At 29.4% G+C, this 26,098-nt stretch overlaps 7 protein-coding genes across 7 annotated transcripts; 5 read left to right on the top strand and 2 right to left on the bottom strand. All coding sequences in view use genetic code 12, as the record gives it.

Moving 5' to 3' along the window:
- Nucleotides 1–213: 213 nt before the first annotated feature.
- On the top strand, nt 214–1,897 carry DFJ63DRAFT_214891 (alkene reductase). The gene has a single exon (XM_064904094.1). The coding sequence runs from the start codon at nt 521–523 to the stop codon at nt 1,751–1,753; it is 1,233 nt and encodes a 410-aa protein (XP_064760409.1). The 5' UTR covers nt 214–520; the 3' UTR covers nt 1,754–1,897.
- A 1-nt stretch (nt 1,898) lies between these two features.
- On the top strand, nt 1,899–2,813 carry DFJ63DRAFT_214906 (bifunctional 4-hydroxy-4-methyl-2-oxoglutarate aldolase/oxaloacetate decarboxylase). The gene has a single exon (XM_064904097.1). It carries the CDS (start codon nt 1,945–1,947, stop codon nt 2,665–2,667), a length of 723 nt encoding a protein of 240 aa, XP_064760408.1. The 5' UTR covers nt 1,899–1,944; the 3' UTR covers nt 2,668–2,813.
- A 145-nt stretch (nt 2,814–2,958) lies between these two features.
- On the top strand, nt 2,959–7,041 carry DFJ63DRAFT_307964 (uncharacterized protein; the record flags this gene model as incomplete). Its single annotated transcript, XM_064905501.1, has 2 exons — nt 2,959–6,529; nt 6,608–7,041. The coding sequence occupies 2 exons, from the start codon at nt 2,959–2,961 to the stop codon at nt 6,895–6,897; spliced, it is 3,861 nt and encodes a 1,286-aa protein (XP_064760407.1). The 3' UTR covers nt 6,898–7,041.
- A 1,966-nt stretch (nt 7,042–9,007) lies between these two features.
- Nucleotides 9,008–10,277, top strand: TPK1 (cAMP-dependent protein kinase catalytic subunit TPK1; the record flags this gene model as incomplete). The annotated part of the gene is made up of 1 exon (XM_064907606.1): nt 9,008–10,277. One exon carries the CDS (start codon nt 9,008–9,010, stop codon nt 10,193–10,195), a length of 1,188 nt encoding a protein of 395 aa, XP_064760406.1. The 3' UTR covers nt 10,196–10,277.
- A 98-nt stretch (nt 10,278–10,375) lies between these two features.
- Nucleotides 10,376–12,451, bottom strand: DFJ63DRAFT_314829 (kinase-like domain-containing protein; the record flags this gene model as incomplete). Its single annotated transcript, XM_064906435.1, has 1 exon — nt 10,376–12,451. The coding sequence occupies one exon, from the start codon at nt 12,449–12,451 to the stop codon at nt 10,376–10,378; it is 2,076 nt and encodes a 691-aa protein (XP_064760405.1).
- A 1,201-nt stretch (nt 12,452–13,652) lies between these two features.
- CLA4 (serine/threonine protein kinase) lies at nt 13,653–16,322 on the top strand (the record flags this gene model as incomplete). The annotated part of the gene is made up of 1 exon (XM_064905210.1): nt 13,653–16,322. One exon carries the CDS (start codon nt 13,653–13,655, stop codon nt 16,320–16,322), a length of 2,670 nt encoding a protein of 889 aa, XP_064760404.1.
- Nucleotides 16,323–21,728: 5,406 nt separating this feature from the next.
- Nucleotides 21,729–23,651, bottom strand: WOR1 (transcription factor WOR1; the record flags this gene model as incomplete). The annotated part of the gene is made up of 1 exon (XM_064906434.1): nt 21,729–23,651. The coding sequence occupies one exon, from the start codon at nt 23,649–23,651 to the stop codon at nt 21,729–21,731; it is 1,923 nt and encodes a 640-aa protein (XP_064760403.1).
- Between the last annotated feature and the right edge of the window lie 2,447 nt (nt 23,652–26,098).

Genomic DNA, 26,098 nt, shown 5'->3' with positions numbered 1-26,098 from the left:
TTTCTGTTGCAGCCTCCATTCTCTCTCTCTATTTATCGCTGAGAATCTCAGTTATACCGATCCCAACTCAGACCACTGGTAAAATCGGATAATTAGCGGCAAATCAAACATATTTATAGTGGTGTTACAACTATTTCGGTATAGCTTATTAATACCCTAAAATTCAGTGTCATCAAAATTAACTTAAAGCCATCATTAATGGTATGAAATTTCTTTTTTTTTGATTGTCCGCGCTTTTAAGCTTTTCTCGGGTATAACCCAAATTGGGTAAAATGCTAAAGATTACCTCAGCGAACAATTTTATTTTTCCGTGTTTCGTTAAATTTCGAATTATTAAGCAGTATGGGTTGTGTGCAGGACTGTGGAAATGTGATGGCTGTCAAAAATTGTATTATGCAATGTCGATTTTCACAGTAATATAAATAGAATTTCAAATCCCATAATCTGAGATATTGAATTGAGAAGTTAAAGTTATTATATATCATTCACAATATTTAATATCATTAGAAAATATACTACTATGACTGCTACTAAGGGTGTTCCATTAAAAGATACTACTGTGTTTAAAACCATTAAAGTTGGTAGAAATGAATTAGCTCATAAAATCGTTTTTGTTCCAACTACTAGATTTAGAGCTTTAAATGATCATACTCCATCTGATTTAGAATTGAAATATTATGGGGATAGATCTCAATATCCAGGATCTTTAGTTATCACTGAAGGTACTTTTGTTTCTGATCAAGCTTCTGGTTATCCAAATGTTCCAGGTATTTTCACTGATAGTCATGTTAAAGGTTGGAAACATATTACTGATAAAGTTCATGCTAATGGATCTTTTATTTCTACTCAATTATGGAATTTAGGTAGAGTTGCTAATCCTCAAGTTTTTAAAGCTAAAGGGTTAGATATTGTGGCTCCATCTCCTGTTTTTGAAGATGAAAAAGCTGAACAAGATGCTAAAGATGCTGGTGTTAAATTAAGATCATTAACTACTGAAGAAGTTAAAGATTTGGTAGTAAATGTTTATACCAATGCTGCTAAAAAAGCCATTGAAGCTGGATTTGATTATGTTGAACTTCATTCTGCTCATGGTTATTTATTAGATCAATTTTTACAACCAGTTACTAATAAAAGAACTGATCAATATGGTGGATCTATTGAAAATAGAGCTAGATTAATCTTAGAATTAATCGATCAATTATCTGAAGTAGTTGGTGCTGATAAAGTTGCCATTAGAATTTCTCCATGGGCAACTTTTGGTCATATGTTAGCTCATAAAGATGAAGTTCATCCTTTAACTACTTTTTCATATTTATTACATGAATTACAAAAGAGAGCTGATGCTGGTAAAGAACTTGCTTATGTCTCCATCGTTGAACCAAGAGTAAGTGGTATTATTGATGTTGCAACTGAAGATCAAGCTGGTAATAATGATTTTGTTTATCAAATTTGGAAAGGTAAAGTCATTAAAGCAGGTAATTTTACTTATGATGCACCAGAATTTAAATCTATTATTGAAGAAACTGCTGATGATAGAACTTTAGTTGGTTTCTCAAGATATTATATTTCAAATCCTGATTTAGTTAATAAATTAGCTAATGGATATGAATTAAATCCTTATAATAGAGATACTTTCTATAATAAAACTAATTGGGGTTATAATACTTATAGAACTCATGATGAAACTACTATTTTCAATGAAGAAGAAGAAAATAAAGTGGTTGCTCAAGCCATTAAAGATTTAAAAATCTAAATTTATCACGCCTTATAGAATTATATATATATATATGATATAAATACCTTTGTATTATAGTAACTATATTATTGCGGTAAGGATGTAGATATTTTTGGTTATACCACATTTTTTTCAGTATCAATATCAATATCAAAATCCGGGGTCGCTTTAACTATTTTTAATTAACTGTTCTTCTATAGGACGACAACATGTCAAAGTTAACTACTGCTAAAGAAGTATCCACTTTCCTTTCTAAATTCACTCCATGTGATGCTTCAGATGCGTTAAATAAAATCGGTATCAAACATGGTGGATTCATACCTAATTTAATTCAAAGATCTGCTATTTCATCAACATCAGTAGGTAAAGCATATACGGTCTTATATGCTCCTAAATCAGATCCCAGACCTGAGATTAAAACATCATATATCGATCAAGTCCCAGAAGGTAGTTTTGTGGTGATTGGAGTACCATTAACTTGTCAATCGATTGAAGCTCCTTATAATAAAATCAATAATGCCTTATATGGAGGATTAATGTCGACTCGAGCCCAATATTTAAAAGCTAATGGTACGGTTGTATTGGGTAGAATCAGAGATTTGGATGAACATCAAGATTTACAATATCCTGTTTGGTCATATGGAGTTGGTACGAGTGCTCCAGGTCCCTTAGTTAAATTAGTAGGGATAAATGTTCCAATTGATGTGAAAGTTAATAGTATTAATGAACCGTTTGAAGTTATAACTATTAATCCAGGTGATTATATCATTGGAGATAAGAATGGAATTGTGAAATTAGATGATGATGATAAGTTAGCTGAAGTGTTAGAATATATTCCAAAGAGAGTTGAAGCTGATACTAATGTGAGTAATGATATTAAGAAAGGCAAACCTGCCAAAGAATCTCAAAATTTTTGGAGAGGTAAGATTTAGCTGACATGGAGTATCCCTTACATATCATCCATTACGTTCCTACTTTAGACACACCTCTGTAGATGATTTTGTAGATGATTATTTATTATATATATATGTTAAAATTACTGATTAACTATGGCTTATATATTGCGGTGTGGATCTCACTCCTCCTCGTTATCACCTCCACAAAAATTATTGGCGTCATAAAAAAATGGCAACCAAAAAGATGAAATCAATCGATCCATCAAACCTATTTCCATTCCATTCAGCCATCACCATTTCAATCCATCTAAACAATCACTGTGGAAGATGCCTTTGGAACTAGAAGGTACGAGCGATACTCCTATTGATGATGATCAAGATGTGTTTTCTCCTTATCAGGATCTTTCAGATTTAAGAGTGTCTCTTATCGGTAACAAGGATCTTAAATTCAAATTGGTAGGAGATATTAGATTCATCAAACAGTTGGTGGATGAGTTCAATAGTCTGATCTTAACTATTATCTCGCCAGCTTCTTCATCAGCATCTGTTACATCTCCAACTTCCACATCATCTCCCTCTAATATCTTTAAGGATTGTCAGTTTTTACAAGAATTAGAAAAGAGAGCAGTGATTATTAATATCCTTTGTTCATTCATCACAGAAGTTAATACTAAGAAGTACTCTAATATCACTATATGCTTAGAATCATTAGAGAAGGTGATCAATCCTATTATTGAATTATTAAACTATTTCATTCGTAAATTCATTACTAATATCGATTATCAACAAACGATTCAATATCAACAATTATTACAAAATATTGAAAATTTAATGAATTATTGTTTGGATATCTTTTTATCTCTTTCAAATATTAGAAATCATAATATTGATTCTGAAAAATTATGGAGATTCATTACTTCTTTATTAATCATTACTGATTATACTAATAATAGTAATGCTACAACTCATCAACCTTCAAGTCTTGTCATTGATACGTCATTGTTAATTAAACTGTTGAAATTGATTCCGATATTATTATCAGCTAATAGATTATCCACTAATTGTCTTATGACTTTGATAACTGCTGTTTTGAAACGTCTTTCAAATGAATGTAATGTGATTATTGATAGTCATTTCCCTCAAATTTCTCAAGATACTGATATCTTACATCAATTGGCATTTGAAGATGTGAACTTACCAAATATTGAATTAAATAAAACCATCTTAAAATCAAAAGTGAATTTGAATTTATTAGTGGAATTAATGACTTGTACAGCTCAAATCTTTAGTTACCTGAAACAAAAGGATTATTCGGTATTATTGACCTCATCATCAAGTTCAAGTTCAAGTTCAAAGATTTCGGCGGTAGTATTATCAGTTAAAGTATATCTTTCATTACTATTATTAGTCAAATATGATGATAATCGAAGATTAAGTTTAATCGCTTTAAATTTGATTAGTTTTTATCTTAATAATTTAAGACCATCCAATGAAATTGATGATCAATTGATATTTAAAAATTATAAGAAATTGTTTCCAAAGATTATTGAAATGTTAGATTTAGAAGATGATTCAAGTTTTATAAATAGTCTTACTTCGAATGGTAAGTCTGATCTGTCTAAGAATGCGATTAAAAAGATTCCTAATCAATTACCAGCACCAGTTTCGAGTAATATCATCTTACCCATGTATTTATATTCACCAGCTCGAATTTTATCTGATTTATGTGCACAATATCCTTTATTAAATGATAAGATTAAAGATTCAAATGTTGATCTTAAAATAGTTAAGAAATTAGAAATTCAATTTAAACAAAGTCAATTATTAAAAATTCTTAAAATCTTAAAGAAAAATTCAAAACATGGTAAAGTTATAGTTGATTTTACAATCTTATTAAGTATTTTAAATGATGAAGATAATGAAATTGCTGATCTTTTATTATTATTGAGTGTTTATACTTCTACCATTGATGAATATAAAACTCGAGTTATATCTGATCCTAATGATATTCATAAACGAAATGGTATCATTCAAATCGTATTTGATATCGTGGATAATTTTAATTTCTTATTATCCCAAATTGAATTAATTTATAAAATTTTAAAACATAAATCATCATCATCCATCCTTCAAAATGATGCTCCTTGGTTTGGAAGAAATTTAGGTATGATTATGGCTATTGTTGATAATCCAATTCATACCAATTGTTTATATTTCATTCGCTCATTATCGCGAGCTTTGAAGCAAATGAGAACATTCTTTGTGGAATGTAATAGTTTAAAAAGTACCTTAAATGATGATGCTTCGAAAAAGACCAATGGAGGATTAATGTCTAATTTATTACAAATTTTAAAATCCTTTGAAAATATTGATATTATTAATAATTTCTTAAATAATCGATATTTAAAAATTGATCAAGATATTGATTTAGTTGATAAAAGAAGTAAATTCAATCAATGTCAAATTATAAATAAATCACTTATCCTTTGTTTATTTGCTAATTTGGTGTTAGAATTTAGTTCATTCAAACCTATCATTGTCAATAGTAATAGTTTCTTACCCAGTTTAGAAACAATTTATCGTCGTCATAATAATGTTGATAAACGTAGAGTTAAATATTCGATTTCCGATATTTATCGTGCTAATACGATTCAATTGAACGTATTACAAATCTTAAGAAGTTATATGTATAATGAAACCAATGTGAATAAGAAGGATGTCTTATCATATTTCCCCTTGGATGAAATTTTACTTAATACCCTATATGGATTAATTTTTGATGATGCAAATGAAAGTGAACATTATATTAATGAGAATAATGAAGATGAAGATGAATCAACGAAGAAATTATTACAAGAATTAAGACATTTGAAATTAAAAAAGAAATTAAGAGCATTTAATATTATTAGAAATTATACGGCTGGATCACCTAATTTTAATAATAATTTAATTGAAAATTATGAAACTTTATTCATTAAAAAGTATCCTCAATATAAATTACCTTCTAAATGGCATGAATTTTTAATATTAAATCTTACTAGTATTAATATCTTTCCTGAACGAAAGAAATATGATATTGAAGAGAAGAATATTTATGATGATGAATATCTTAGTCGATTATTACTTAATCGAGATTTTGTGGAATTAATAGTGGAAATTAATTATATTGAAGATAATAGATATATGCTGTTACAAGTGATTCATAAAGATTTATTTCCTCATGAAAAATTATTAAAGATTTGGTTAAGATTATTATCATTTCAAATTTCAAAGAAAGTTTCAAATAAATTAAGTTTAAATGAAAAAATTACTGTTAATGATAATTTAAGTGAGATTAAATTATCTATTGTGGGTATTATTGTGAATTTAACCTGGAGACATTCTACATACTCGTTTAAAGTTCATGATACTATGAGTTATAGATTATTTGATTCAGTACAAGGTTCACAATTAGTAGTTGGTACTGGTACTGGAGTTGGATCAACCACCACAGGTGGTGGAAATAATAGACGACTTTTATTAGAAGATACAAGTGAGGAAGTGAAAGGGAATGAAACTGCGGATAAAATTGAAGGATCTACACCTGAAAAGAATGCAGATGAATTAACGGTTAAAGATCGAGCTGAAATCTTACAAAAATATGGATTTGAAGATGTGATTATTCGATTAATAACTCAATCAGGTAAGGATTCGTTAGGTAATAATATTCATAAATCGAAACATAAAGGAATCATTGGTATTGAAGATCTTAAACGATTTGATGTATTTAATAGTCATAATCTTTTAGAAAAATTACGGACTGCAGAATCTCAAATCTCATCATTATTATATCGAGGTGGACAAATGGTTTCAAGTCAATCACGAATGTTGAAATTAAGTGAATCAGGAGATTGTGATAGTGCAATTAGGATTATTGAATCTGGAGCTGTATCAAATCTGACGATATATGAAGAAGAAACCAATCATCGTCGAAGAGGTGGTAGTGGTAGAAGATTAAGAGGAGTCGGTAGTAGTAGTGTTCCAACTACTGCTACTGTAGGAAGATTTGGACCTGATGTTAATAGAGGAGGAGAAGGATATGGATATGGATCAGATGATGAATATGGTCAAGATGATGATGAGGAAGATGATGATGCGAATGTTGAAGATTATACTGATGATGATGAAGAAGGAGAAGAAGATGAAGAGGAAGATGAAGAAGCCGTAGTTGATGACGATGAAGAAGAAGAGGAAGAAGAAGCAAATCGGAGATACTTAATATCATGAGTTATATATATATAACATACATAGATATAAAGAAATTATAAACGAATGAAATGAAATGAATATATAAATATATATATATAATATGATATCATATAATATCTTTAAATCTGCACTATGCAGAAGTACATTGTAGCGAGAGCAAGCGGGAGCAGGGGGAAGGGGTTTAAAAATAATGATGAGATCTAAGTCAGACTAAGATCTACAGCCCATCCTACTAAATTATGAAGATCGCAATGGTTTGTAAACAATTATTGCGATTTAAAAATAACTCAAACTAAAATAAACAAGGCAAACTAAATTTAAAAAAAAAAATTTCTCATAGTCGATCACAAAGTTAAAAAAAAAATATCATAGTTATAATAATTTTGATGGGTAACATTTAACTAAAATAGAGCGTGATTTAAAATAGGAGAGAGGGGAGAGCGAGATCTAAATCAACGGCGATCATCCGAGAGGAAGTAGACTAGACAGACAGGTCTAGTCTAGTCTGAGAGTTGGATGTAGTAAGGTAATTTTACTGTATCGTTATTGGTTAACGAATATCTATTTGTGCTGGTTATAACTCATTTTCCTGGTTAGAGATGAATCGGATAAATTATTTCAAATGGCATTTGAAAAAAAAAAAAGAAGACTATCCCAATTAGGAAATCGCTCATGTTAAAAAATAAATTAATTAATTAATTAAATTAAAAATAATTGTCTGTCTGTCTGATTTTTATTGACAAATACGTAACCGTAAGTAATTGTACTACCGATGAACAATACTTATTGAGGACAGATGAAGTAATAGGACTAGATTACAATAGGTAATGTATATATGATTGATTCTTTCGGCGCCGGTGACAGAATGAATGAATGGATTGTAACCTGCGCCTCAAATAGTTATATATGTATGATAATTCGGAAGTCGGATAAATGATGGGAAGGAAATCTGATAATGATATCATTCCTATTACATATTACATATATAAATATAGAAGATTAACAAGAAATCATATATTTTTATGATGAATAAGGGAGAGAGGGATGAGGTTCTTAGGTTGTAGTTCAAGGTAACTAGTTTGATTAATAATACGATGTCTTCTCCTATGTAGTATGCTAGTTCTTGGGCCTTGTCTTGTCTTGTCTTGTCTTGAGCCTTTCTTGAATGTCTGAAGCGAGACGCTACCAAAACCTTAAAAAGTAAAGTAAAAATAAAAAAAAATACAATTTCTTTTTTAAATCATAAATAGAGGATACACTGTACGTCTTCAATAATAAAATATATCTTTTACCAAGATATTGACACACACACACCTTGTATCCTTTTCAACTGATAACCTCGCCAACACCTTTCTCATTAATCTGAACTAACATGACATAGACAACCCAATGATTACGTTACAGAAGTAATTACATCTCCTTTAATAACCATAAAAAAAAAGAAACTTTTTTTTGTCCGTTTTTATTTTTTATGCTTATTATTCACGTTCATGCAGTCAAAAACAAAGTTTACTATTGTAATTTTGTCAGACAAAACAGACAAAATGAGAACCGTTTTTTTTTTTTTTTTTTTTTTTTTGGATTCAATTTCCACCACTTTAAAAAAAAATTGTATGTCATCAAACAATCAATCAATCAATTGTTGTTAGCGGGATTTAGCAAAATCTATCATCAAATCATATCAAACCAGTTCAGTCCATCACATCAGCCATCAATCTAACCAACCCCAACTCCCCATCGTCAAGTTCAATACCTAGTTCAAGGATATCCTCTTTAAAAGAAATAGTCGTTTATATAGTTAGGTGTGGTTATACGAGACAACAATTTTAATCATTCCACCGCCCACCATATCTTCAATTCACAATCGATCAATCGATCAATTTCTTACATCGTTATAGATCCACCATCAACCGTTAAAGTCACCCTATAGATCTGTCATCGCATTCATTCCCTATTCCCTTTCTTTCCTTATCTTGTTCATTCCATTCATTTATCTGTACTATATATCTATTTATACATTTTTCTTTCATTTTCAACTGTTTAATTGTTAATAACGTCGTCATCTCCCCCATAATCATAGCATCCTTCTTCCAATCTCATATACATATACATAATCATAATCATAATCATGACCTCTATGGAAAACACTGAAGCAAGTGTAAGATCCCTTAATGATATAAATCTTGAAGAACTAGCTCAAAGACAACAACAACAAAATATATATGTCAATAATCCTCCCATACTTGAAAATCAAACTAACCAACAACAACAACAACAATCATTTTCATCTTCATCACTTACCAATAACAATAAGAAACTCTCAAAACATCTAAATCGAGATACAACCACTAAAGGTAAATATACTTTAAATGATTTTCAAATCTTAAGAACTCTAGGTACAGGTTCATTCGGTAGAGTTCATTTAACTAGATCAATCCATAATGGTAGATTCTATGCCATGAAAACTTTGAAAAAGGAAAGAGTGGTTAATATGAAACAAGTTGAACATACTAATGATGAAAGAAGAATGTTAAAATTAGCTCAACATCCATTTATTATAAGAATGTGGGGCACATTTCAAGATTGTCATAATTTATTTATGATAATGGATTATATAGAAGGTGGTGAATTATTCTCCCTTTTAAGAAAATCTCAAAGATTCCCAACTCCAGTAGCTAAATTTTATGCTGCAGAAGTATTCTTAGCTATTGAATATTTACATAATTTAGATATAATTTATCGAGATTTAAAACCTGAAAATATCTTATTAGATAAAAATGGTCATATTAAATTAACTGATTTTGGATTTGCTAAAGAAGTTAGTGATGTTACTTATACTTTATGTGGTACTCCAGATTATATTGCTCCTGAAGTAGTAACAACAAAACCTTATAATAAATCAGTTGATTGGTGGTCATTTGGAATTCTTATTTTTGAAATGTTAACAGGTTATACTCCATTTTATGATCCAACTCCTATGAAAACTTATGAAAATATTTTAAATGGTACTATAACATTTCCTGATTATTTACCTCCTGATATACTTGATTTATTACAAAAATTAATTGTTAAAGATTTAACTCAAAGATTAGGTAATTTACAAGGTGGTTCAGATGATGTTAAAAATCATGCTTGGTTTAAAGAAGTTATTTGGGAAAGATTATTATCAAGAGATATTGAAACTCCTTATGAACCTCCTATAACTTCTGGGGTAGGTGATACTTCTCAATTTGATAGTTATCCTGAAGATAAAGATCTTGATTATGGTATTTCTGATGTTAATGATCCTTATCGAAATTTATTTAATGATTTTTAATAATAAAAAATTCTTGTATAGTAATAGTTTTTCTTTCCATTTTTTTATTTTACATTCATTCTTTCTTTTCTCTTCTTGCTTGATATTTTCTTTTTTAATATTATTTATTGTACATTAATTTAATAAATACATGTAAATCTATATATCTCTAATCGTTCAATCATAAATTCATATCCTTTCTCACAGACAATTCTCAATTGATTCCATCCAATCACTCCTTAAGAAATGATTAATATTCAATCTTGAATTAGGATCAATATCTAATAATTTATAGATGACCATTCTTCGAATCTGACATAAATCATCAATATCGCCACCACCACCAATCTTATTAAACAACGTTTCAATCGGAGTGAATCCCCCTTCCCTTTGAATCAACCATTCTTTCGTATCATCTTCATATGCACTTATCAATCTCTTCTTGGCATACTCGTTGAAGGATTTATCTTTATACATTTGATCTTTATGAATATGATGATGATGTTTTAATTCAGTGGTGTTCCAAGGAAACACGTTAACCACTTGATTGGCATTCCCCTCATCTTCATCATCATTGTCATCATTATCAATGCTTTGACCATTGTAATAATATTTCCGAATATTGAACATGACAAATATCAATACTCCGAAAGCCCAACAATCTTTCTTACTTAATGACATTGTTTTTGAAGATTTTAAATCATATTCTTCAGGAGAGATATAAGGTAAGGATCCGATGGGACCCATTTGTTTCAGAACGAGTTGTTCTTGACCTTTATCCCATTTTGATTTGAATACATAACTTCTTCCAAAATCACTTATTTTTAAAATGACTTTAACTTTCTTAGGATCATGATTATGATGATTACCATGCTTTGATGAAGTCTGTTTCTTATAATTTATGAGGATATTTTCTAATTTCAAATCACAATGTGCTACACCATGTTTATGCATATAATGTAATCCCTTAGCGATTTGTTTTATAAAACAATCAATTTCATCTAATTTCATCATCGTATTAAGGGGGTATTCTTCAGTATTGGCCAAATAGGCAAAGAGACTACCACCTTGATTACATTCCATAACTTGACTGAAATAATAATTCTCCGTTAATAAATTGGAGGTGGTGGAATTTATGGTTAAGGGGGATGGTGATCGAGACGGTAAATCAGGTGAAGTCATAGGGGAGACTGATCCTGATAATGATGGTTTTAAAGAGGTGAGTTCAGGTAAAGTTATGGTTAAATCGACCGTTTTAACTAGATGTTTCGAATTTAACGTACATGATATAATGAATTCCGATAAGATTTTATCAATGAATTTTTCAAAATCCTTAGGTGATTTCTTATGATTTGGATTTTGAAATTGTTTTACAGCATATAATTTATGATCTGACATTGAGATGGATAATTGGTTAGGGTTTGGATCAATGATTTTTATAATTCCATAACTTCCCTTTCCCAAAATATCTTTTATAACTCCAAATCTTTCAAATAGAGTTTTATGATGTTGTAACATTTGATATTGTTGAATTAACGGTTCTGATTTTAATTGTAAGATTTGAGTCCGTAATGATTCCAAGATGGTGATTTGTCGTTCATTTATAATGGATTGATTCTGAGGGGATATTTGGGAGATTTTACATGATTCATCTAACAATGAAAAAGTTCGTTTTGATTCTTGATTTGCTAAAGCTGATAATTGTTGTTTATTCGATACGAAATAATCCAATCCACAATAACTCATTAATGAATTTAATTTCGAATGCAGTTGACTTCTTGATTTCATTTTGATATAATGAGAATGGTCTTCTTCATAATCGTCATCTTCCTCATCTTCTTCATCACTATCGTCTTCATCATCATATTCATCAACTTCATCACTAGTATATCCACTATCGTCATCATCCTCATCATTCATACTATGAGTCAGATGAGCTTCTGAATTCACTTCTTCAATAGTACTTACTCTTTTCTTTATCCTTTGAGAGATTAAATCAATTTCAGATAAATTTGCATCTTCTAATGAAGGTGATGGAGATGATGATTGTAAGTTCAACTTCTGTAAATCAAGATCATCAGTATTTTGTGATTTTTTATTGAATATAGATTTGATCTTCCCATTAGATCCATTGATTGATTTAGAAGCTTGACTACTTAAACTTGTAATTGAATTTGATCTACTTGATTTTAATTGAGGTGATGGAGATGATACAGTTAGAGGATCCTTTGAAGTAGTTGATGATGATTTCTTTGAGCTACTTCTAAATAGACCCATTTTTGAATATATGTATGTAGCTTAGTTAACTTTATGTTATATATAGTAGTTGTTCATTCTATGGGGGGTTGTGAAGTGAATAGATTGTAATTCCAATTGGTGGTGTTACTAATTATTCTATCTGTCTTCTTCTTCTTTCTCTTGCTCTTGATTGAGTGTTGTCCGAATTAGGAAATAGTGGGGAGAAGAGGGCTCAAATCAGTAACGTGATTTATCAGGTGATACGATTAATCACCTGATAAATCATATGACTTGAGTCATATGATCCAAAAAGGAGGTGTGTGGATTAAAATAATTTAAAGCCCTTTCCTAATTAGGACAAATTTAACCCCTAAATGAATTCACAAAGACGCGTTACAGTTGATAATTATTAAAGGTATATGAGGTTAAAGGTTACATAGAATGAAGTAAGTAGGTACAATGATTAACTAGTAGTTCAAATGAATATCATTATCTAGCATAATTAGATGTAGGAAGAAGTTATTAATTTATTAGCCTATTTTGAGGATTAATTTAATTTTATTTATTTTTATTTATTTACATTCCTCTAAATCTATCGTCTAATTTCTAGTTTTGTCAACGTATAAGGATCGTTTTACATGTGTTTCAACTCTTGGGTCACATCTCTAAATTACTAATCCTAGAACTTATATAATATATTACATATCATATCATATAAGTAATATATCATATAAGTAATATATTATTAACCATATTAGAAAAAGGGGGTGAATGATCCAAAAATAGATATAATTAATCCCAATTAATATAATTAACTGTGTATATATATCCTATCCTGTATATAATACATAGTCTTTTTTTTTGTTTTGATTTTTATTTTTTTGGCGACAGCGTGTATTTTTTTTCTTTTTAGAGGTGACAATTTCAAAAAGGGTTCGAATTTAATCAGGAAAAGTTTTGACAACAACAATCATCAAGAAGTTACAACATCTACCATCTATCATCATCATCATATCATCATCATTCCATCCATCATTCAATCAATCCATCAATCGTTTGAATAATCATACCACATCATCCACACCTCCTTTACCATCAATCTTCAAGTCTAACCTGATTGGCTGCAATTCCTTTGGTGTTTTCAATTCAGCTTTAACAAAAAGACTTATGTACAACAAACATCAACAACAACAAGAACAAGAACATCATCATCAATCATAGCTGAATCAATCACTCCATCATGACTAGCATCTACACCTCCGATATAAAACATCATCGAAAGGCTCCTCCTCCTCCTTCATCTTTAAAGAATACGGCCGTAAATACAACCCCTGCCATCATTTCAACTTCAAACCATAGTAGTGCTAATAGTACCACTACCAGTACTAATCTAGGTCCCATCCATATTTCGTCTAATAAAAGACATGCTGGTTGGGTTCATCTTAAAGATGATGGGATCTTTACCTCCTTTAGATGGAATAAACGATTCATGGCCATTAATGATAAAACTCTTAATTTTTATAAATCAGATCAAAATTCTTCTGGTTCATCTTTATCATTATCTTCATCCACTTCAATTTCAACATCTTCGGAACAACCAGATTTTTCAATTCCTTTAAATCTGTTAAGTATCATTAATTTAAAACCAAATTATGGTTATACTAAAACAAGTCAATCTTTTGAATTAATTCCTAAAAATAATGGAAAACCAATCTTAATCTCTATCAAATATAATAATGATTATTTAGATTGGTTAGATGCTTTTACTTCAAAATGTCCTTTGGCTCAAATTGGTCAACCTTCTTCATCAAATAATATTTTAAATTCTTCATCAAGTTCAAATTCTTCAAATTCAAATGGAGTTTCAAATCCTATTAATTTTACTCATAAAGTTCATGTTGGGTTTGATCCGGCAAGTGGGAATTTTACTGGTTTACCTGATACTTGGAAAAGTTTATTACAACATTCAAAAATTACAAATGAAGATTGGAAAAAAGATCCTGTAGCAGTTATTGAAGTTTTAGAATTTTATTCCGATATTAATGGTGGTAATTCAACTAATTCAACTCCAATAAATTCTCCTGCTATAAATTCTCAAACTTTTTCAAGTGATAATAAAATTCAACAATGGACTAAAGCTCCAACTTCTTCAAAACCTTTGGATAGTTTTAAACCAACAAGAACAGCTCCAAAACCTCCTATTCCATATCATGTTACTAAAGATGTTGCCTCATCATCTACAAGTAATATATCTCCATTACATAATTTGATGAATAAATCAGATAATTTGGTTCCAGTTAGAAAAGCTCCTCCTCCTCCAGGTTCATCTTCTAATCAACTCAAACTTGGTTATTCTTATAATCCAACTGGTCCTGACAATAACAACAATACTACTAATAGAACTTCTCCACCTAATAATAACTATAATAATAACAATAATAACTTGTATCAAAAATCTAGTGTACCTACTGGTTTAGGTATTACAACCATTCCAAAACAAGTTCCTCCAACTTTACCTCATAATAATGAACAATCTCAATCTATACCTACTAATAAGATACATCCTGATGTTAAAATTCAGCCTGGTACTAATAATAATAATACTTATAATGGAATTTCAACTTCTAAATATCCAACACCACCTCCAAGTTCAACGGGAAATTATATTAAACCATTTGCATTAAAATCATCAACTGCGGCTAATAAACAACCTGAATTACTTAAAAAGGTTGTGGCAGCTACTAGTAATATTAAACCAGTTCAACCTCAAAAACCACCACAACAACAACAATATCATCATCAACATCAACATTCTCATACTGATGATGGATATGATGAACCTATTCAACCATTACAACCAAGACCTAAGGAATCAACTAATAATCCATTAAAGGGTCAAGGACAAATTAAAACTCCTAAACAATTAAAGAAAGAACGGGAAAAATTAAATGATCTACAAATCTTAGCTAAATTGAAAACAGTAGTTAATAATAATAATCCAGGTCCATTATTTACTATAGTTGAAAAAGCAGGTCAAGGTGCCAGTGGAGCTGTTTATTTAGCACTTTCAATTAAAGAAAATAATAAAAAAGTTGCTATTAAACAAATGGATTTAAATGTTCAACCTCGAAAAGAATTAATTATTAACGAAATTTTAGTTATGAAAGATTCTCAACATAAAAATATTGTTAACTTTTTAGATGCTTATTTAAGAACTCCCCTGGATTTATGGGTTATAATGGAATATATGGAAGGTGGTTCATTAACTGAAATCATTGAAAATAATGAATTTAAATTAACTGAAAGACAAATTGCAACTATTTGTTTTGAAACTTTAAAAGGTTTACAACATTTACATAAAAAGCATATTATTCATAGAGATATTAAATCTGATAATGTTTTATTAGATGCTAAAGGTAATGTTAAAATTACTGATTTTGGATTTTGTGCCAAATTAACTGATCAAAGAAATAAACGTGCAACAATGGTTGGTACTCCATATTGGATGGCACCAGAAGTGGTTAAACAAAAAGAATATGATGCTAAAGTTGATGTTTGGTCATTAGGTATTATGACCATTGAAATGATTGAAGGTGAACCACCATATTTAAATGAAGAACCATTAAAAGCATTATATTTAATTGCCACCAATGGTACACCAAAATTAAAGAAACCTGAAATGTTATCAAATTCAATTAAGAAATTTTTATCAATTTGTCTTTGTGTGGATGTAAGATATAGAGCTACTACTGATGAATTATTACAACATTCATTTATTGAACATAAAGCGGGACAAATTGAAGAATTATCTCCATTATTAGAATGGAAAAAAAATAATAATTCAAATATTTCAATTGAAAATAATAATAATAATGTTAATAATGATAATACATCTTTATTACTTGAATAAGGTAGAATCATGGTTATGAATCATGTATTTTTTCGCATCCATTGTTATTTATTAATTAATTAATTTATTTATTTATTTATTATTGTTATTTTTTTTTCTTAATTTCGAGTTTTATATTATTTTTATTTTATGTTATAAGTTAAGTCAGGTTAAAAATTTATTATTTTTATTATGTTGTTTTATATTTTTTTTATAGATAGTTTAATATGAAATTAATAGTTTAACTGTGAAAGTTAGAGAAGGGAACGTTTATGAAAACCCTTAAAGAAGAATAACTATAGCTTAAAGGGGGTCAAAAGGCGGTAAGCGCAAGGACTTGGATGGATTGATTTACATTTGGCTTAGATAGGTTAGCGAGCGAAATATTAGCGACAGCAAGGAAGGAAGGAAGGAACAACAAAGCAGTAATAATCAGCAATACTATGCTTCATTCCGATACCGATGTATACCGATGGGGGATTTATTCTAAATTAGATTAGGCTTTCAAGAATTGAGTTTTCAATTTGAATGGGCCATTGATATTTAAGGTGCCATCAAGTGCATTATCTAAAGGAGCATTAGTGCATATTGCATTATTGGCTTTCCAAGAATACAATGAAATAGAGGAGCACTGTAACATTCACAACCTCCTGTCAGCCGTGTTATAAAATAACTTGTCCGTACCAATTAATGCATCGAGGAACAACAGCAAACAAGACGAAGAACAAACTATGATTATAAAATAATTTCCTAAAAACAATGGAGAAATTGAAATTGATGTGAATTTTAGGGGGGGATAGGAACGAGGGAACTATTATTGATGTGTGTGATGGAAATATGTCTGAACTTAAATTTCACAGTACACTTCCCACATATCCCTAACTAATTAAACTACTAATCTTAAAAACCTATTCATACATTCAATTTCTATAATTAAGCTTTTCATTATACGAGAAAATGATTTACCCAACGTGAATGTGCATTGACACACTACCAATAATTAATTAATTATATGGGACTTTAATTCATTTGTTTTGATTTAACCTTTTTCAGTTTTGTTCTTCTTGCAGAAGGGATCAATAATAAGTGAATGGGTTATTTAGGTATATTCTCGGGATGTTAAAACCATATGTGGGAAGGTTTATAACTCTAACTTTAACTCTATATAATTCGGGGAATAATCACATAAATTCCGCTACCTTTGTTACTATATAAACAAAAATCTAACTCGGTATGAATAAGCTTGATTACAATTAATGATAGCTTATTCTTATCTTTTTCTTATGCTTTTGCCTTTGTTCTTTAATTGCATTATAGTTTTGCTCTAAATCTTTGTCTTTCAAAACTAAATCTGAAATTTTTCGAGAAGCTTAATTTTATTTATTAATATAAATATTTTTAACTTTTTTCTTTTATTTATTGTTTTGGTTGTTTCTTTTGCAGTTAAAGAATGAATAGAGTAGATTTTAACCTTCGTGAAATAATTCTTTATGGCAATTATTAGAGAGATAATGAGTTGTAAGATAGTTTAATTCTTTTTTGAAGTTTCGCCTTTTACTTAATTGGACCTATTTCTATTACCTTAAGAACTTTGCATTTAAAAATAATTAAATTATTGTTACTTTTCTACCCCAATTTATTTTCTCCATAGTGTATACCCTTTATTTTTCTTCTTCTTTGCTTTTTTTCCTTTTTTGCTTCCCTTAGAAAAAGAAATTTAATCACTAACCAAAAAAAAAAATGCATTCTTTTTTTATTTTTTTGTTTTTTTTGTTTTTAGTCTAAGCTTTTTTCTGCAGAACGACATTTTGTCATGCACATATTAAAAAATAAGCATAGAATTCTAAAAAATATCATGCACTCGTACATATAAAAGAAAAAGAAAGAAGCCAAATGTCGTCGTTTCGGACGCCCCTCTCTCTCCTTTTTTTTGATAATAATTATTTCTTTTCTTTTATTTTTCATTTTTCACTACTTACATTATCTACATCCCATCACATCAGATGAGTATTCCTTACCCGTGGAATTTGGTGAAGCGGAATCGATTAATGATCCATATGAAACCAAGACCAAAGGCGAGATCCAATTCGATATGGAAAGGCAAGATAAGGAAGTAAAAAATAAAATTTTGGGCTCTCATTTCGAAAAATAATGATTGGCGATTTGATCGATAGGATTAGATATTCTCACACTCACTCTATTTTCTAAATCAATCACACATTTAATTTAATCACACACTCAATTTTTGAAATTAATGGTACATAAATTTAAAAATGGTGCTGTTTTCTTGTGATTTAGAAGATGGACTATCCGAGCTTTACTAAAGTGGTACCAGGTTTTCACCAAGAAATGGTCAAATAAAACCCGCCATTTTCACTTTATATATGGATGATCGATTTTCGTAAGTCTAGATGAATTGCTTAGTTACGGAGTGACTTGATTCACTATGTCACCAATGACTAGATCAATGGAAGATTGTAATCCTTTCTTAACCTCGTTAAAATGTGAACTTAACCTAAACACGGTAAACTTTTATTTGATTCCATACAAAATGTAAGGTGAGGATAAGATGTACGACTACAGCAACTAATGCTTATTATTGCAAATTTCAAAATTAATTTAAGCATAAAGTTCAAATTACATAGAAAAAAAATTTAGAGTTAAGAATCTGTACTCCAACCATAAGCGAAAACAATTTGAATTTGGTGATATGGTCTCCTATTATCCAAAAAAGAAATAAACCCCAAATAATAGAAGCCCAAAAAAAAAAAAGATAATAAAAAAAAAAAAGAAAGGACCAAAATAAAAAAAAATAATTACAACAATTCTTTTTATTAAATAGACAATTTGACTTTTTGAAATATTCATTTACAACAATTCGAATTAGTTCTAGTGAAGCTGAGACACTACACTACTTATCTGTCTTACTTAACAATGTCGTTTTTTTTATAGTTTCATTAGTAGGCAAACTTGCCACCTACATACATAATAATGTATGCAAAACAATAAATAAATTCATACATACATACATACAGGGGTGACGATGGGGGGGATGATGGTTTGTAATGTTTATCTTTTTGTTTTATTGCTTTTTCTTTTTGGTCTAGAAGATGCAATCTCCTCCTCTTCATCATCACCATCATCATCATGTACTAGGTGCAAATGAGTAATTGGTAACAGTTTATTTTATTTTATTTATGTGAGTTACTGTTTTGGGGAGAGGAGAACAAGATTTGAATTGGAAACTATGCTGGGTGGAGGGGAATTTATTTCCTTTAATAGTTAAACAGTATTATTATAGAAGAATAAATTGCATGAATGTATGTAGAAGGTATATATTTCATTATTTTTATTCGTGCATGTAACTGATTCTTGCTTATCTGGAACCTTTTTCCACGGGTTTATATGAAATTAACAATCTAATAGGTCTGCATCTCACATATCTTTTTTTTTGACTCATTAGATCTAACCCTCTTTTCTAATTGGTCTACGAAAATACTATGTGTAAAGAAAGAAGATGAAATAGTTTGGCCAATGATTTAAACCACTATCAATCAATGATTATGAGTGTGTTCATCGGTAAGACCCTGTGTGTCATATTAGAGTTAGACTATTGGCATTAGAATTGGGGGCACAGAGGAACTCAGATTAGGTTTGACAATATGATCTAGGACATGAACATCAGTATAGATTATAAAACTGTAATGACGTTAAGGTAAGGTAACCTCCAACTAAACTATAAATTCTATCTTCATCGATATCAACGACAACCAATGTAAGGTGAAAGTCAAAAAAAAATTATCTATATGCAATTCAATAATAATAATAATAATAATTATATCAACTTTTTTTTTAAAATATTATTATTTTCAGCATTGCTCCTATTGTCAAGTTAATTCTTTGATCGACCATGCATTCAAACCCTAAATGGTTAAAATCCATTTTGATAGAAACTGAACAATTGATAAAGTTCTCTACTATTTTTGGAATTAACTTTAGGTCGATTAAGACTAAAATAAGAATCAATTGTTCATAATGATACATCACCATTTCTAAACTTATAATATTATGTATCGAAACACATTTAGTTATGGTTGAGACTTAACTTTATAGGTGTTACATTATAATTCCATCACTGTCTTAGCTGAGCTGAACCTGCATATCGGGATGCCGCTATTTATCCATTGCAATGGTGAAGGCTGATTCCACGGCTAAATTAGCATAGGCAACAATGCAAATATGTGGGAACCGTGATCCGTTCAATTGAAAGCAAACGCCTCCGGTCTCGTTAGGTTATTTCTTCATTTTGAATAATGCTTCTAGATGCAACCTATTAACACATATATTATATCGTAAGAGGAGATACAGGTTTTCTCGGAGAGTGGTTGAATTATCAAAAAAATAAAAGAAAAACGAGAATTTTAAATTTAAACTTTTATTGACTGATTATGGTGGCAACCATAATAATGAAATAGAACAATCCCCAAAAAAAAAAGATTCAAACAAAAAAAAAAAAAAAAAAAAAAAAGAAAAGAAAAAGACCAAATAAAAAATAAATTTGCAGAACCAAAAAATAAAAATAAAAATAAAAAAAATGGAACAAAAAGCCCAAAAAATAAAATTATTTTTTCTCGCTTTTAACGCGATATTCTGCATGGCGCAGAAAGAAATTGATCAATTCCGAAGTCAGTTTAAGAATGCCTTAAATTTTGTAAAGTGCCAGTGTAACACATACACACAATCTCTCTCTCATCACCATATACAATTTTTTTGTTACTAGCAATAATCAAAAGTCACTACATTCTTAAATTAAAAGTAACATCATAATGAACAAGTGGAATATCATGTAATATTGGTAATAGAAGAGAAATAGTTTCATCATCAAGTAAAGAAACATTATCTAATAATACAAAGTTAATATCTTAATACTATAAAGAATAATAACAAATAAATAAATAAAATAAATAATTAACTAATGATTAAATGAAAAGAAATATTAATTGAAGAGAATAGAATAGAATAAAAAAAGAAACAAAGTTAAACCCAGTATATTCGTCATAAGAGCAGTAAAGCAATCTTTACCTTGAAGTAAAGTGAGCTAAAAACTTGATCTTCACATGAAAGAAAATAATAAACATTGTGGACTCAACCTATAATAAATAATTTTTGATAATGCAAACAACCAATAAAAATCATAATAGTAAAGGATAAACCAAAATAAATCAAACTTTAAAATCGGTGTAGAATAAATAATAGATAGTAATAGATAATAATAATAAGAAGCAATAATAATAAGCAATATAGTAGTAGTAGTATAAGGATAAACTTTTCATTGTAGTCAAAAAAAATTTCAATTTTCACTTTTATTACTAATTTTTGGAGTTTTGTTGTGTTTTTATTTTCATTTTCATTTTCGTTGTCTTACCCTTAATTGTTGGCATAGCTATATAAACCTGGATTGCCAACAGCTGTGGTGGCTGGATTATTGGTGCTATCTTCACTTCCTCCACTACCACTACCAGTAGCTCCACTAACACTTCCACTAACACTAGCACTAGTAGTACTATTAGCTAAAGGATGAGATGGAAAATGTTGATGATGATGTTGACCATGAATACCATGATTATAATGGGATGGAATATTATGAGATAATGGTGATGCTATCCCACTTCCAACAACTCCTGTATCGGTATTATTACTTGTAGAACTTGTAGCACCTGAATTATATTCATTTGAATTTGAAGCCACGGCATAGGATGGAACACCAGCAGCAACATATCCATTAGGAGGAGGGTTTGTAGTAAACCAAGTTCCAGCAGCATTTGGACCACCACCAGTAGTAGGTCCTGAAGCTGATGTTCTATATTGATTTTTTTTTCCTGATACACCTCCACTTGGTGGACCACTAAAACTATTTTGACTTGATCCATGAACCATACTACTACTGATTGAACTTATTGAACCTCCATTTGATACATTAGCATTACTCCCATTTATGGAATATTGATCTGAGGACGAAGTTGTAGATCCAAAATGATATTGAGGATATACTGGTTGCTGAAAATGTTGAGGAATAGGTGGATAATAAGTTTGACCACCAGTTGTATTGGAATCATGTTGAGGTGGTGGAGGTTGTTGTGGTTGTTGTTGAGGCTGTTGTTGAGGTTGAACAAATCCATACTGTTGTTGATAAGGAGCTGGTGCCAAATAATTATTATACATTGGAGCAGTTGTTATAGCGGAAGCACCTGAAGTTGAGCCAGGAGCAGAACCCCCACCTGTAATAGTAGTACTACTATTGTTACTATTATAACTGATTTGAGAATGAGGATCACCTGTGAATGGATTAATGAAAGTTAATTCATTACTTGATGGTTCATCTTCTCTTTTATAACCACCAGTTGAATATTCTGGTTGTTGTTGTTGCAGTTGTTGTTGAGGAGGGATTGGTAGCATATATTGTTGATGAGGAGGTTGAGGTTGTTGTTGATAGCCAGTGGCAAGAGGTTGAGGAACACCATACTTTTGAGATAAATATTGTACAGGGGGATTTGATGGATTACCTTGTATGGGGGGTTGTTGTAATAATGACATATTTTGTAATTGATAATTTGTATCTAAGAAATAATAAGCTTCATCTTCGATAGGGATTTTTCCTCCTAACAGAGAATCTTTAACGGCATTCCATAAACCATTTGAAATATTAGCATTTTTTAAATCTGTTTCAGAAGGTCTTTGTAATTTACCATTTAGCACATCATCAGCATTATAATAACTGATTAAATGTATAGTTTGTTTTTCTTCTTTTTTATCCACATGCAATTCTTTACTTGTAGTAGTTAAACTTAAAGTCTTTTTAATTAAACCTTGATCTTTAAATACATAAGATGAAACTATTGGAGTACCTAATAAATCTTTACTATAATCATTTGAATTTGAAAGAGGTTTTGGATTTGAATTATCATTATGTAAATGTAATAATTGTTGAGCAGGAGGTATACTTGAAACTTTATCAAGAGGATCAGATTCAAGACTAACTTTTCTTTTCTTTTTCTTTTTATCATCTTTTTCAGATAATGATTGTTTATCTAATTCACGATATACTAAAAATCGACCCAATATTCTTGAAGGTGACCAAGCAATGCCATCAGTCCATCTTTTGATGCCTGAATGTTCTTCTATGAACACAAATACGTTTCCTGATTTTATTAAACTTGTTCTTTCTCTTTCATGAGGTCTTCTAGGTACTAATTCCAATTGCTTATCTAAAATCTCCTGGATTATTAACAAAGCATCTTTGGTGGAACCAACGTATCCATAATAGGAAGGACTTAGTTTGGACGACGACATGATATGATTGTAATGATGATTATGAAGATGATATCAAGATCCTGGTATTGTACATATAATAAATAAGGTGGATTAGGTAGGCTGTGAAAAAAAAAAATAAAAAAAATATGATTAAAAATGCAAACTTAATAAATAAGTTTATAATAAATATATGATTTTTCTTATTAGGGAAATAGATAATAATACAGATAACTCTATTTTTCGGTAAATACGACAAGTATTTATGGTGTGTGATGTTTTACAGTAAAATTTCTTGATTTTAAAGTTGGGTTTTAGTTAATGATTTTAGATTTGCAAACCAGTAAGTACTTTTTTTTTTGTTTTGTTTGTGGGGTGAGTTTTCTTTTTTGTGATGTAACTAAAAAAAAAAAATTAAAAATTAAAAATTAAAAATTAAAAATGAGGATGATTAACTTTTTTTATTTTAGATCAATTCTTTAATTTCTAGAATGGAAATCTTTATGTTATGAAAATATGAATAGTTAATTATATGGAGTATAATGGAATGGGTTTGGACTTATTGGATAGATATGTGAATGGATGAATGACTTTGACTTTGAATTAGTTGGAGTAAACAGTGTTTAATGCAAAAAAGTGACGCGGATTATGTATGTACGTAAAAGTCTGAGATAAAATTAAAGGAGTGTATAGATAGACAGGACTCGAGTTGATTATTATGATTTCCTTCTTTCTTTCTGTTTATCTCTTATGGTTGATACTTGATAAGGAGATATGTTTGTACTTTCAATCACTCACTTTCGATATTCTTACGACAATGAATTAGAGAGACTTCTTTGTTTTCAAAAATTTATTTAGTAATTATATTTTTCTTTCTTATGAGGGAGGGGGGGAGGGTATGGAAGCTTTTTGAGGGTGGTGGTGGAACGTATGACTATTGCACGAACCAAAAAACAACTAGACTGAACTGAACTTTGATAATAGAATCGATATGGATGATGGTTTGACTCTTTTGGTTTTAATTTTCCTTTTCCTGTTGATCAAATATATGAAAATATTGATCTAAACTATCATCTAACAAGGAATCAAGTTAGTTAGCTTTAAATATGATATAAGATATAAGATATAAAGAATTAACAAGAAGAAAAGAAAACCTTCGAAGAAAATTTTAAACCTTTTTTCAGTATTTTATTTTTTTTTATAAAATGATAGTTTCATTTATATTTATATTAACATGATAATAATTAATACTAATTATAAATTTAATTGTAACATACCAAGCAAACTATATAATTTTTTATCAGGTATTATGATTTATCATACTAAATTCAATTTTCTTAGGCGACTTTTTTTCCAGAACGAACCAAAAAAAAAAATTTACAAAAAAATTGAAAAAGAAAACACACAGTAATTATTTTTTGATAAATAATTACGACATTTTGTTTATTATTCGAATTTTAATTTTATTTTTATTTTTTTTTATTTTCCCATAAAAAATTAAAGTTTGAGTTCTCATGTATGTGAGGAATTTAAAGTTTTTGCATAAAAACTATATTTATATTTTTGTTTTATTATTTTAAATTCAGTTTGGAACACATGCATAATGTGGGCTTGCACATAAGTTGGGCTCGGGTTGAGCGGTAGCGCACGGCTTTTATGTTTTAAATTCTATTCTAAAGTTGAAATATTTAATTTTTTAAAAAATCATTAGTACAAGTGGGTTGGAATTAATTTTTCAAAGATCTAAAATCCATTTTTCTAAAAAACTTTGATATTCGCTTATGATCCATTTGTTTCTATTATATCAAAGCGTTTTGGCTATTTTTTTTGGTGTGTAGAAAGAAGGGTTTATTAATGGTTTAGTTCCAATAAAGTTAACTATAAACCTTATCGATTCGAAGATCGTATGTACAAAACATTCTTCCAAAGGTTCGTAGATCGAGTTTAAAACTTATATATCATAACTATTAGATGATTGATAAATGCTAATAATATTTAACCAATTTGAATTTGAATTCGGCTATATAGAACCCAAAAATTCTTTCTCCCTAAACACCGATGTTTCTTTAAATAACTTAAGTTTAAGTTAACGATGATATATATTTAGTTAAGAATTGCATAATTGTGACAATTCAATGACTTCAAACCATAAGTTTCCAATTTCAACTTTTGGTGTCTTATTTTATTTATTTTTTTTACCCGTCTTCTATTCTTCTTGTTCTTCTTGTTCATCTTTGTTCTCCGTTTCCTGCTTCTTTAGTAACATAATCAACCATAACAGTAAAAACGCTTTCTTTCTTGGTTTGGAGCAAGTTCTTAAGATCGGTTAAGTTTATATTTTACTGGTCCTACTTAAAAAATTATAGGTGTTTTTATGTATAAATTACTGCAATGATAATTATTTATGTTAATTGCAAATATCTCAATCAGGTAAACTGTGCACCAACTAAGAACCTTATTTAAATGAATTTAATCAATATTAATCAATT

Source organism: Scheffersomyces coipomensis (assembly GCF_036884675.1).
Source record: "Scheffersomyces coipomensis strain NRRL Y-17651 chromosome Unknown DFJ63scaffold_6, whole genome shotgun sequence".
Classification (NCBI taxonomy): Eukaryota; Fungi; Ascomycota; class Pichiomycetes; order Serinales; family Debaryomycetaceae; genus Scheffersomyces; species Scheffersomyces coipomensis.
This window is presented reverse-complemented; position numbering and strand designations above follow the sequence as displayed.